This window comes from Plectropomus leopardus, chromosome 7 (assembly GCF_026936395.1).
Source record: "Plectropomus leopardus strain MGB_pleo_1.0 chromosome 7, ASM2693639v1, whole genome shotgun sequence".
NCBI classification, from domain to species: Eukaryota; Metazoa; Chordata; class Actinopteri; order Perciformes; family Serranidae; genus Plectropomus; species Plectropomus leopardus.
In genome coordinates this window covers 30,559,158-30,573,925 of record NC_142182.1, presented here as the reverse complement: position 1 = coordinate 30,573,925, position 14,768 = coordinate 30,559,158, and the positions used below count along the sequence as shown (strand labels likewise).

The following is a 14,768-nucleotide window of genomic DNA, read 5'->3' as shown; positions in this document are numbered from 1 at the left end:
TTTCTGAAACTGTCATTACATCTACACATTGGTACATTAGATGGATGGCCTGTGAAAAAAAAACATGTTCCTCATCGTTCTCGTAGTGCTTCTGGTGGCATTTTTGTAGAATATACCCATGGGTGGATTATGAAGTTTTTACACATCTTTTTGTGGTTTGTGTCTCTTTGTGGTCATTTTGTGTTTTCTTGTGGTTGTTTTGTGTCTTTATGTAGTCATTTGGGTCTCTCTGAGGTAATTTTATTTATTCATTTGGTTGTTTTGTGTCCCTTTGTAATCCTTTTGAGTCTCTTTCCGGTCAGTACATGTTAATTTGAGTAACATTTTGCCAGAGGGCATTTTGGGCTGCTGGGCCTGCATCCTGAGGGCCTGTTCAGTAATTAATCCATGAATCTACCATGGTTAAAGGAAATAACCAATCAGGGCCAAGGAGTGTCTAAAGCAGCTGTCAATCATGTCGATCACTGCTAGTGAATAGCAAACAAACTGTCAAACTAGGCAGCGCTGATTAAATATGAATCAAGATTCTGTTACTGTATTTGCCTATATCTTACCTCAAATGGTCAGAAGCATATTTCAGTGTACTGATTGGCTGTTAAATCAGAAAGATTGCTCCAGCTGTTGGGTGGTGCTTTGTTGGACTGTTTCAAACATGGCGGCGAAGTCACAAACTTTCTCATTTTAGAAAGAGAAAAACAGTGCGGTAACAGAATCTTGATTCATATTTGATCAGCGCTGCCTAGATTGACGGCAGTTCACGAATACTGACTGGAATGATTAACAGCTGGGTTAAAGATTCCTCGGCTCTGATTGGTTGTTTTCTATCAGTTGTGGCAGATTCCAGTGAATTCTATTAGAAGCCGTATGAGGAGGAGAAGGAACATTATTCTTTCCACAGATTATCTGTCTCATGCATCACTGTATGTATACAGTAACAGTTCGAGCAAATATGACATGAAGTTTTTAATGTCAGCTATATAAAAGTTACCAGCTGTAGCTTTAAGCCAAATTGGATTTGGTGGTAGATGAGGCCAGTGTCATGGTGTGGGTTGTGATGATAGCAGTCTAGCAGATATATATTTAGAACAGTTACGATTGGAAAAGGGAAGTAAATTTCAGTGCGATTCTGTGAAGGAGGCCAAAGTGGGAGTACTGATGACTCCTGAGATGGAAAGAAACTGACTAAGCGTAGTCTGACAGATTCGTAGAGTCGTTCTCCTCGAAGTGAAAGTTCAAGATGACTGGCCTCTGATCCAGTCATGTGGGCAGACATGTGATTATTGTTGTGCTGGGAGCAGTGTGGATGATCACATGGATGTAACATTGTTAAGGGACATGTCTTTGGACTTATGACAACTGAAAAGGCCATGAACTCTTGCACAGGTCAAAATTAGGCACAACTGTGAATCACTGCATTCCCACTAACTGATGTCTACATGATACAATGGCTTTTTTGTGTCAGCCCTTATATCAATCGATGGTAATGGCACAGAAGTTATGCAATAAATGAAACCCCTTAAATAATTTGAGGATCTAAGAAGTATCTCAGAAGTGACATTTCCTTTCAGGAGGTTATTTCTTAGGAATCTGTTTACGAACATAAATAAATGAAGAAGCACTGGGTAAAAGAGGCTTTGAACTAAGAGGGCAGAGCTGCAAATGGAGGATGGCAGGGTGCAGACTTGTGCAATGTAGCCTACACATAAGGGGTTGCAACAGCATACTGTAGTGCTCAAAAATGCTACCCAGTGGCATTCTAAAAGCAAAACAAGAGACTTACTGTTCGTTGACGACAAAGATGCAGTTGTCTTGGGAGGGTAAGTTTGAGACAGGATGCTTGCAGGTCACCTTCCGCTCATTATGACTATTGAGAATAGGGAGAGGGTAGGAAAAGGGAGAAAAATAAGAGTGATCAATGTTAGAAAACATCACAAAAACATCTTTCTATCTTTAAAAATTGATATTCTGCTTTTCGCCCTGCAAACCCAAACATGTTTTCAAAGAACTCCAGCTGTAAAGGCTTAAGAGAACTCTTCACCTGCAAAACATGAGAGCAGCTGAGGTAACGTTTGTATTGGCTGAGCAGAATACTGAGTGGAGACAGAACAGCTACACAATATGGAAATAATATTATCAAGCTGTGCCAAAGGAGAAATCCATCAATCAAAAACTGGTCCAAACTCGAAACTCGTCCATCCAAACATACTGTACACTGGGTAAGTGAGACACCAGAACAAGCATGACACCAGGCTGGTCTGGATGATTATGATAGCGCCTTTACATATGATATGTGGATATGACTCTAAGCATATTGCTGCCCTCAATATTCCCTAACAATCAATATGATAGCCAAAATAATGCCAGAATAAACAGAAACTATGAGAGTTGGGTGCAGCGATTTCTACTTTTTTTTTCTTCCCAGCCCCACGTATTTACAGGAGTCCAAAGAAAAATAAAGCACCACAGAAAGAACATGTCTGATTATCAATAGCTTACCAACCTCTGGCAACCAACCAAAAAGTCTGGACATATCACTTGGTTTTGTTTTTCTTGGCCGAATTTGGTATTTGTATTTTGAAAATGTCAAAGTATTTTTATTCTTGAATATATTAACATTATTACATCTTTTAATGTTAAATATTTTTCATATTCCAATTCCAGTGTCTTATCATCAAAAAGGATCTTGACAAGCCTACATGGCACACCAAACAACAGCTTAAATACCCCAAGACAAAACAAAGTAAAGCCCCCAAACAAAAGCAGAAAGATGGCACAAAAGGGCCCACAGCAAAAATAAAACCTATTTCCTTCTTGAAACAACAAACAAAACACAAGACAAAACAAAAGAGGAGAAAAGAACAGTTTAGAGGTAGATTAGTGCTAAATTTGAAATAACTAAAGTCCATTTCACCCTAAACAAAAAAAATAAAATGACCTAAATCTACAGGCTCCAGCAGGCCATGTTACACACAGCATCTAATGACAGAGGTACAGAAGATGCTACCTACTCGTCCTGTTGGCTAATTACAGCAGCCCACAGTCACTTCCACCCTAACATGATTAGAGCACCAGGACACAGACCACACAGTGTTTGGAGAGGAGTCGTTCAAGGACTCCGGCCTTCACAACAACAACAGCAGCTTTCCAGTAAAGTAGAGTCTGGTCAGTGTTGTGTGCTATCTGGATGGCCTGGGGGCTGAAGTCTCAGTAAACTACCCAGTAATCATGACAAGCTTCAGTGTTCCTCACTATTAGTAGTGAATTCTGAATCAAGTTCAGGTTTCAACATCATCATAGGTATTATGACTAGGCTGCTAAATTCAGAATCCGCGTCCAGTACATAAGCTTCATATTTCATAACCTCCCGTTTAGAGATGGAAAATCAATGGTTATTAGATTACACTGTCAGTGACTTGCAGCAATGGAAAGTTCAGCAGCAGTGGAGAGTATGTTATCGATATATTAATCAAATATACTGACAGCAGTAATTATTAAACACGACATTAGATAATATAAGTTGCATGAACTGCAGTGTCAATAGTACTCTTCAAAGCTACTACTGCCTTCACTGGACAGTTATTCTATATTTCAACTCAGTCAGGCTGAACTATAAACAACAGAGAGTCAAGCTGCAGCCCAAAAATAACAGTTTTTAAACACGGGGTACTTGTACTGAAAAGAGCGAATACCAAGAATGAAATGGGGGGTTTAGTTTCAGTTTAGCCTGGAGAGCAACAGTCTCCACAGCTCTGGTCTATAATTACTGGAGGCACTGTTGGCAGCAGAGCACTCTGTGCGGTCTTGGGGCAGACCAACGGCACCATTTTTCTTTGGTATCCCCTCACACATGCCTATACTGTTCTGCACATAGACTGGCTGCAGATTTAAAGAAAAAAAGAAAGTCTGGATCGATATTAATCTACACTGTAGTGGGATGAATGAATGATGTTATGCAACACTGTGGATGGAGTTTAATAATCAGATCTAAACTATTAAAGACCTGATAATCTTTTAGCTTTCATACTCCTAATGCACGCACCGCAAGTTTGCTTTCATGTGGTACTTCAGCCATGGCTAAAAAGAAAAGAGCTTTAAAATACAGGGGTGCTTTTTGCTAACCTATTAATTGGCAATGGCATGCCTTTTCATTAGAGGAAAGCAAAGTGTTTGATACCTCCTAGGATGTTAAAAAATAATGATCCAATTCCAGCAAATCCCTCCACTGTGTCTACTTTGGTATTATCTCTAGAGTGAATGCAAATGTGTCCATAAAGAACTGTCCACCATTAGAAAACCCCATATAGTTATACTGCCTTTACTGCAATGAAGTGGTGTGATGTATTATGTTTCCTGGTGTGAAATGAAATGCAACCTACTTTGCAAAAGGGGATCTGCTCATATGCATACTTTTAATGTTACTAAAAAACACATTTTCATTACATTTCCAAACAAGCAATATATTTTTGTATTAACACGGAATCAAATAACTTATGGATGGATTAATAATATTGCCATATGCATGGAGAATCAACACCCACTCAGTTTTCAGCTGCTTTCAGCTTGTTGTTTTGGTTTTGCAGTCCATGCAGTTAGGTTCCAATGGCTGAAAATAATGGCACAGAACTGTAAGCACGTGTGTTGACAGCACACTAATACATTATTTTCAAAATTAAAAATGGAAAAGTAAAACCAGACAAAACAAATACTGCAGCTAGCCAAAAAAGACCAAAACATTTTTCTCAGAAGCAGGCAGATCAAACCAAGCCTTTGGGGAACTACAAAGAAGATTTGCAGTAAACAGAGTGACTGACCCTATTCAGTCTATGAGCCTTTTTACACAGAGATATCACAATCATGCAAAGACAAAGACCCTTTGCAACACTGGCTGTGCTTTTTTTGTGTTGTTTTAACACAAAACCAAACAATGTGACAGAGTGTTTGGTTTTAGATAGCATGCAAACATTTCAAAACCAAAAGAGACATTGGCCTCTACTGTGACAGATAACATACACATCAAGCAGCGTTTTCTAATAAACAATGGCACAACATGGCAATAACAATCATTTACCATCCCTGTTATATGGCAGCTGATCACATCTTCCACCCCTGGACCTCACTGTCTTCCCAATTTTCGTGAATTTTCGGTTGCTCCTCTTCTTTGAGTTAGCTGCTAACTGCTGCTGCTAGCTGCTTTTTAAATGTCTTGGCAGTGGGTTGCACACATAATATGTAATCAAAACTCTTACTCCTATAGGCTCACATTTTTTACACAGATGTAAAATTGGCTCCACCTCTGCTTCAACTTGACTGCAAGACAATTTTTGCACCCCCATTTCATGTTTATACCTTTTATACAACATGGTGAGGCTGAATAACGGCAAACATTCCCGTTTTAAAGAGGCCGTGCTTATACTAAAAGAGGACTCATGCTCATGTTGCTCAGTTTCTCTCTCTGTTACTAGCAGGTGTTTGCTAAAATATTAGCCAAAGGAACTTGATACTGGAACTTGGCACTGGCCCAAAACACCACGGTTAAAAGACAACCCTCATTAGCAACACCTGTTTTTGATGGGATTCTGAGTCAAACAAGATATTCCAGCTGATGTGGTATCACGATAATTTGGAAATGTACTTTGTGGAGCACTGTACTACTTGATATTTGTTTAATGACTCTGCCTCATGAATCCTGATCCTGAAAGCCGACCAGCTTTCGAGTACCAAAGCTCACCCCGCCCACTGACCTGTGTAGAGGGCCGACAAAGTGTCAGGGTAATTTCCCCAATAAAAATCAATCAAATGTCAGCTAAAAGTAATTTTAAGTAAAGTTCATTTTTTGGCTTCAGTCAACCGAACTTTTATATATCTGCAAGCAACAAGCTGATGAACCTGAAATACAGAAGATGTAAATCATATTGGCTAAATAAAGATCTTCAGAGCTATTCTTTAAAATGTCACCTTCAAAAGTTGAGCAAGGTTTTTAAGGTCGTATCTATAAAATTAAATGGCACTCCTGACGTTAGGAAAGTTTATGCAGATGCGTTGACTGACACATGTGCAAGGGTCAGTGTTTTTAAGAGAGGGTTGTGTGACATCAAAGAGTCTGTATACCTATATGGGCGGAAGGTATTTGAGAAGGTCCTAAACATGATCCATGTGGTATGATCTGACAGGGAGTTCTTAAACCTCAGTGGAAAACATGGGGGCTATGAAGCAACATAATGGCTGTGGTTGTGTGGAGGCCAAAATAGACAGGATGAGTAACAGCAATACATGTTTTCCTGTACGGTTAGAAAAATCTCCTTTTGGACAGCCTACAGAAGTAGACCATGGCTGTCCTCTTTTGAACTACTCTTCAAGATATTTTGTTATCCAATTCAAATTACACAGTAGTGACATTTAGCATGTGACAGGCTTAACGATGCTGAGAAAAAGGATGAAGGCATCCCACATTGCAGATATAGATATTATTCAAAAATCTCTTTCACTGCCTCCACATGGCATCAACAGCTGATTGCAAATATGACGGGATTATACTGCAGAACAACTATTGACAGGATATGTGGGTTGGTTGCCTTGTCTCACACAACATAAGGGCCCTCTGAAACGTCACTGGATGATAATGTAATCAAAGTTGATTACAGCAGGCATTGTTACATCTAACTCAACTGATGCTGCACAGCTACCAGCTTGAAATCAAATCTCTTTTTTTAAGTGAATATGTTTTTCAAAATACCTCTGCCAGCCATTCTTAGTTTACAACACCATTTGTAATGGTCACACATGCTCAGGAGGATGTGGTCTGTGGTCAAGATTAAGTCAGCATAAAATCCGGGGCTGTACCGTAAAGGGAGCATATGGTAGCATTTTTACTGAAATAGAGGGCAAAAACATTGCATTCTCTTCGTTTAAGATTTCTTGTTTTCCAGAGGGAGATGTTGGTTTATTGGGTGGGTTGGGCTGAAGGGTGCCGGGAGGTTCCTTGGCTCTTGACCTCAGATTTACAGAAGTGAGGAAGATTGCAGTAAGAGCTGACCACCCTGTAGTGAGGAGGGCTTGACAAGTCAGGACTGTCCTGTCCACAATAATTAGCAGTGAGCCTCAGTAATGAAGAGCTTAAGGGCTGGGGGTCAACACTCCACAGGCTTAGCTTTTATTGTTCTAGGTGGGTCTTTTGATCCCTCACTCCCCTTCCACTACAGCTTAACCACAAACAGCAGAGGCTCCAAAAAAGAGCTTTACATTAGGGAGAAGGGGAAAGGTCTTTGTGAGTTTTGACAAGTTATCCTTAGGTTTTAACACCAGAGTTTGGGACGGGCTCACTGGTAGATCCATTATGTAATTCTTTTAAACCTGGAATTTATATCTTTGTTTTATACATTTCTAAAGAAGTGGGGTGGGGCCAAACGTTTGGTTTAGCATTCTACATTATTCGTGTCATCTCTGAAGCCAAAAACAGCAATTTAGTGCTATGTTGGACCACTTTCACAGAGAAATGGTCTCTGATGTTCATTCAGCAGTCTGATGTTCATTAGACACAAAGACAAAGTTGATAAATTATGGTGAAAGAGCCACCTCTCCCTCAACATCTTTCCATATTTAAAAGTACAGAGGAGTAAAACTAGATGAGGGGGAGAAAATGCCATTGAGTCATGTCATCGGACAACCCCTAAAGAGTGACTGTGGGGGTAACAAAACATAATTACAGCCTAACTTTTTAGAGGCCAAATAGAGGATAGAAGGGGAAAAAAAAGTATGTGTGGTTATTTGGTCAATTTTTTCAGTGTGGAGTGACAGTGTAAACCGGAGGGGATTCCCTCACACTGTGTTGTGTTAAAAACTAGAACCAATTTCAGTCATCATAAAGAATCTGAACTGCTGGAGCTAATTTGGATACGGGGGAGTTAATGAATAAAAGCTTTTTTAAAAAAAATCTCCAACTTCAACACTCTGATAGGAAACATGCAAATGGAAGAGGCGCTACACTGTTTTGAATGGGGAATAAAAGGAGGAAGATTTCAATTCATGTCTGTTGATTTGAGAGTCTAAATTACATCCATTTATAACTATTTGACCACTGTGTATTTTGTGCAGTGTTGAGGAAACTGACTTAATTTGGGGTAATTTTCTTAACTCTGAAGGTCTGCAATTACTTTGCACACTTTGCATAACATACTGTTTCTAACTTTCTTTTTTTGTCATGAGAACGCCGCAAAAAAGCAACGCTTTTTTAATGAGGTCGATTTTCTGAATTAACGCACCACAAATAAAGGCATCAACCACTCACTCTGTGCATACCCGTATAAACGGCAGCTTGATTGTCTTAACCAAGATGGCATACTTGATTACTCCTTTCAAGCTTGATAAAGGCAACTGATCCCAGATCCATTCTTACCTTTCCTAATAGAACTAGACATAAACACTGTGTAACTGTTTATGAGAATTAACTCAATTTCACTCAGCATTTCGCTAAAAAAAAAACTCAATAGCATAGCTTACAGTATCTTAGGCTATACAACAACTTACCTCAGACAAATTGTCAGACACTGCCTGGGTCAAGAGAATCCCTGTAGACGTTGCAAATTCACATCACTGACTTTATGAAAGACTGTTTCTCAGATGGTGTATTTCTGTCTACCTCAACCTGAACCAAACCTTATCTCTAACGCTAACCACCCATAGCAGCGTGAAAACACTTTGTGATGGGGGATCAGACTTTAGCCCTTTTTACACAGAGATTGTGCTACAGGGCTGCTACAGAGCCTCTACTTTATGCCTCTCTTGCAGTTTTGCAAACAAACAAACGACAACATCGCAGAAGCAAAAGGCTTCTAGTGACATAAACAATGGCATAACATGGCAATAACAATCATTTACTCTGTTATATGGTGGCTGATCTCTTCCTCTGCTTGGAGGATAGAGCTCCCTAACCTCACTAGCTGCTAAATGCTATTAGCTGCTTTTTAAGTCTACCCTGGTATGTCACAAATATAACATGTCATCAGAAGTCACGCCCACCCTGCCATGGTCCTGTTGATACAGAGACTGTTTCGGCACTGCTACTACCAGTCATGATAGCTCAAAGGCGAGACAACTCTGTCCCCCCATTCCGCATTGTACCTTATATACAGAACTGCGAGGTGGCATAACAGCGCGATATTCCCACCTTGGAAGGGCAGTGTAAAAGGGGCTGTAGATACAGCACTGGCAAATCTATCCATATCAAAATCTTTCATTAAACAAGTGTTGCAACTGTCACAAATTCACATCGCTGTTGGTATCAATAGATATGATGTGAAATATTCGCAGGTGAGTATTTCTCATGTTTGTGTCATTTATTTGTCAAACCCCGGTGTGTAAAGGCTTTCATTTGTTGCTGCTGTAGATAAAAACATTTCACAGTCCCAGCATGTTTTAGGTTACAGGATCCTCTTATCTGCATGACAAGTCATGCTGCTACAAAGTTTAAGTTCTGCTTCGGGGAAACCTCAAGCAAAGACGGGCATGCCTCCATGGATGTCCTCACAACTCCAATGAATAAATACTGCCTTACCACAGCAAATTTGTCCTAATTATTTTTCACTGAATGCCCTTCAAGCTGCTTGAAGACATTTAGTGAGTGACTGGGCATCCTATAGAAGTGAACAGTGTAAGTCAGAGCAATCAAGCAATCCAGCCTCATTTCCTAAGGATATGATCTAATGACAGATACTCAATGCAGCAGATGCTTTGATCACAGCCCTCACAGTAGCTGAAGTGAGAAGATTTCAGCACACATTGCCCAACATGATCACACCCTGATCCTCGCAGTGCTGAGCAAGTGAAATCATACCAGCTCATTTAAACCAGAGTGCATGGCACATATTTCAGCTCTGGCTCCTTCAGCCCGTATCCATGTTAGCACATTTTACTCTGCATGGCTCTCTGCATTTACACATGTGACTTTTAGATGACATTTAAGAGGAACTCTTTGCTTGATCCATCAGTGTCAAGATCACACACAGTTTGAGGTTACTTCTTAAATGCCAGTAAATCGCAGGAAAAGTCGACAAGAGTTCAGCAGGAAAACTTCTTGGTCCCTTAAACAAATCCAACTCCAAATCACCAAACAGAGCCTTTCAGCGATAATTAATTCTCTTGTTAATGCCCATAAATCTAATCCTATTACACAGGAAGGAACTTGGACACAGCGTTGGGCAAGGCTAGTGACTACTGAATGAATAAAGCTTCACATTATCAGGTGAGTATTCTTAACTAGCATGAAAAAAAAGAGTTGGCTGCATTGGAACTTCTTAATACCACATGGACATTGACTGGGGGTATGAATAGCCCGCCTCACAAAAGCTGAGCTGAATAAGCAGAATAGGCAGTTTGTGAGTGGGCATGTGGGGGGGCAGCAAGAGAAAAGACAAAAAAGACAAAACAGGGGCTTTGCAGTCCCCGAGAGGCCACATGAAATGCAGTGCTGCAGCATGAAGCAATGTGCTGTCACAAAACGGCAATACCTGGACTTCTGTAGTGTCCTTAACTAATTTGGGTACATATATTTGAGGCAATGTTGTGGAGAACTTGCATCACACCACAATCGTTACGGAGAACACAGCCAGCAGCGTCAGCTGTGTGTGCCTATTAAGCCTTGAGTTTCACCTTAGACCTCTTTACTTAACCACAGAAAACAGCTGCTCATTCGGGCTACAAATCAGATTTTTCTCCCACAAACAATTCAATTAGCAGCCCCCTCAAAGCAGCTGTGACTGTGTGCAAAGTGTGTCAAGGTGACACAGCTGAGCAGCCGACTCAAGAATATTTCAGAGCCATGGAAACAAGCTGCCTTCTCAAGGAAAAAAAAACCCACACTGATTGAAAGAAGTAAAATTTTGCATTTATGGAGGAGATTGGGGGAGTTAAATCGCAAGTTGTAGTTGTGTAAAATTAAGCTTTACCTTGACCCTCTGACTACAGACCAACATGACACAACTGTTTCTCATCAGACACAAGGATTGGTTCCCTAAAGCGTCTATTTATGAAACAGAAATTCCAAACATTACATCAATTACACATCTTAAGTTTCTATCTTCACTTTCGGTGTCTGTAAAACTCCCCTTGTTAACCATTCAACGTTCAATTTCAGGTTTCATTAAAGACAACAGCGGGCTAGCATTCAACGCGGCTTTCATGGCAGATATTAGAGGAAACCCAAAGGCTGCCGTCTGTCAAAAGTACTGAAGCAAAAAAAAAAAAAGAAAAAAAAAAAGATCTTTGTGTTTTAATGTGACAGACAATCACATCTTTGCTGTGTAGCTATGTAGGTCCGCTGCAGAAACAAAGAGCAGAAGCACCCAAAATAGTAATCAGACTCTTCCTATCAAGGTCATCTCCTTAAAGAAATAGATGGGTGAGAAGCTGGGAAATCGCAGGCTTGTGTGCTGTTGACTTAAATTTTTTTTAAATGTGTAAAAAGGTTTCAGACATTAAAGACAAAGTGGGAAGTAACAATTGCTTTCAGATCTTCATTCCCCTTTCCACTAAAGAGGCAAAGTAACTGGCAAGCATTAAAAATTCAAAACAAATTCTATTAAAAAAATGCTATACCCATGTATGCTAATGTCGTGCCCCTGCATAAAGTTTTTCACAACATCCATAAACACGTAAAATTCAAATTAATAATTTAGCAATCCACTGAGAAACCAAACACATATTGGAGGGCAACTTCTTCTTACATTCACTTTCTCCATATTTCAGGAAAAATACAAACAGCAAATTGGCTGAATATGGGAGTGGACATCTCTCTGCAGTTTTTACCATCTTGCTGATTTATCACCCATGACTTAAAGCCTGAGATCAATTGCGGCTCCGCCCTCCTCTCCCCTTGATGTCTGTTGCTCGGTGAGTGCTAGGGCTGGACCAGTGGCCAATAACAGAGCATCTGTACGTCTCCATTACTGCTGACATGCTCTTTAATGATATCAGTGCCTACATTATACAGTTTGTTTTGATAGCCCATCTAATAAAATTTGCTCCATCTAATATTACTGAATACTTCTTACACTTTACAGCATATCCACCTACTACACTGTCTAAAAGGTCTGCAGGAGAGGTGTAATCATTTGATGTGTAATCACACATTGGGACAATTACTTCTTTAAAAAAAGATGTTGGTTTGCAACTGCAATGATTTTTGAAGTCAACTGAAGTGTTTGATGAAGGAGCGCCCTGCTGAACACCACAAATAAATTCTGTCTGTAGGAAACACTGCTGAAACATCAGGGTTCCCAAATCTGCAGGAAACACTAAACATACAGAGAAATATTCACTGAATGAGCTCATGGGGAAAGTGAATAAGTTATAAGGACAACATAGCCATTCTTTCTGTGTCATCCTAATCTTTGTAGAGTGATAGCAACACTACACACATGGTAAACCCCACTGTGCTATGTGTGGGACGTTCAATAAATATAAGGGTTTCAATTAGACAGTTTAAACAACTGTGCTGTGTGCACTAAGTGGATGCACTTAGTAGTCAAATGATCAGACCATGAGGACTGGTTCTTGACAACAAGCCCAGACAGAAATTGAAACATGACGGACTAAAATGGTTTTCAGATTTCCCATTTTTTCATATGCAGACACAAATGTAGCGGCTTGCTTTAAGGATGATGTTTCTGCATGGTCTGAGGCTTTCAAAGTTCAACAAAATAAGACACCGTTAAAACACATCCTACTGGATCATGAGAAACAGGTTCAACTGCTTCCTGTCTGTTTCTGGCGCCACAAGATCAAAAAAGCAAATACATCAAAATGCACATTGCTAAGCATAGTCTGGGTCACTGCGGGAGAGACAGTGGGCAATGCTATGATTATGGCTTAACTGACTGTGATTAACAGATGAAACCTTTTAAAGATCATCCAGAACAACAGTGCAGTTCACCGCTGACACGAATAGAAAATATCATTTGATGCTAAGTAATGGAATACAGTCCATTACAGTCAGGACCTCTTATAGCAAGTGTTGGCCAACACTTCAGAGAAATGGAAATGAAAATACTGTTTGCTTTAAGTGCAAAACAGTGTATTAAAATCTGCGGGACATGCTCTCTTTTCTGATCAAGGATAAATTTGCATCAACATCAGACTGCAATGAAATTCAGGGGAAAAAAAGAGAATGTCAGAGGTATTTTCCCTCCAGGGGTATGCTTTCACTATTGTGAACAGTCACTCCAAGCTCCTGGGGCTCGGCTTTAACTGACCAACAGAATATGAGTTTTGAAAGCTATGAAAGACAAAAATTTAATACAGGACTTGCAATTTCCTTTTGGCATTGCAGGTCCAAAGTAAAGTAGGGAAAGAGGTGCTGTTTTGCCGACATGCATATTTTTTTTTTTTTACAATGATGTAGAGCAATGATTATTTAACAAATAAAATAAATTAATTACATAATATATCACCTATAATGTCCACGTTTTTATGCTACTAAGTGAACTCCAACTATAGGGAATCTCCTAACTTGACAACACAGAGGTGCTTTGACAAAAGCCTAACAGAATACGGCATTAATGCTTGGTGGTGTCCAGTGCAAAAGGGTCTGTTTGCACATAGAGCCATGTGAGGAACAAAACGCTGACTGGGAGCCTGGCAGGAGCTGATTATTACTGCAACACACAAGACAATCACAGAGCTGCATCCATCCTAATATCCTTTTGATAGCATCAACCGTCACCGTCAGCACAATAAAACACCCCAAACACATCTATCATTATCGCGTTAACAGCGAATCCGGCTCAATGTATGTAATGTATGTCGCACACGTCGACAGCACTGCAGTTTTTGTTTTGTTTTGTTTTTTTACTTACAATGAAAAGCTTCCATGAATGTCCAGGCAGTCGCGCGTGAAGAAAAACAAGTCACCGTTTTATCCAAATGTGAACCTCAGACGTAACGACGCGAGACTTTCTTGTTACTTTGTGTTGTGAAGTGCGCTCAGTCCGCTGCTGCTGCTGCTGCTGCTGTGCTCGCGGGGCAGAAGCACTCGCGCTGACTGCTGCGCCGCGTGCGTCTGTAGTAGAGCCACTGAAACCCGAGAGGCGATGATGTCACGGTCCGGATGTAAAGAATGCAAGGTGTCCAGAGGCGCTTTTGTTATTCCCTCCCAGCACACTTAACAAACCGAGCGAACAGAGAGACGGACACACGCACACAGACCGGGAGCGTCTACAGTGTGGTGATGGTGTCGTGGTGACATAAAAAAAACTACTTTCCTCTTCAATAGCCACGCAGGAGTTTTTCTTAACCCTTTGAAACCTGGAGCGATATCACTTTTCTTGTGCTGCTTTCACATGCCTTTCAGAACTATTTAAACCTTTAAAGCCTAAGCAGTTTGATTTATTTCAAATACATGGGGGAAAAATGCAATGACCAATAAAATATTCGACAAATTGCAAGAAATTAGTAGATTTTGATTTTTTTTAATAGGGAAAACGGCCAGGGAAAACCTGTTTTAATAGCATATCATAATTATATATTTAAAATTATGTTACGGAATTATTCTAATTCTTAAGCATTTTTTTGCAGATTGGCTCCTTTATTTTATTTTTTAAAAATTAATTATTATTTAATTAATTTATTGTATTTATTATATATAAATATATATATATATAAATATATATTTTATTTTTATTTTTTTTTTTACTAATTTGATCATTGCCCTCTTTACATGTTTTTTTAAGACATCAAGCCAATTTGCCCTGGTTTCAAAGGGTTAACAGGCAATTTAC

General features: G+C 39.8%; 1 protein-coding gene across 13 annotated transcripts in view; it reads right to left on the bottom strand.

The window, feature by feature from the left end:
• LOC121950808 (pleckstrin homology domain-containing family A member 5-like) overlaps positions 1 to 14,768 on the bottom strand; it is a 112,989-nt gene that overhangs the window by 50,668 nt on the left and 47,553 nt on the right. For 12 of the 13 annotated variants that reach the window (XM_088080443.1, XM_088080445.1, XM_088080448.1 and 9 more), the window contains exon 4: positions 1,781 to 1,864. In XM_088080443.1, coding sequence (XP_087936569.1) covers positions 1,781 to 1,864 — 84 coding nt within the window. Of the gene's footprint in view, positions 1 to 1,780; positions 1,865 to 13,847; positions 14,223 to 14,768 lie in introns of those variants that run through there. The other variant, XM_088080452.1, reaches the window with a different exon arrangement.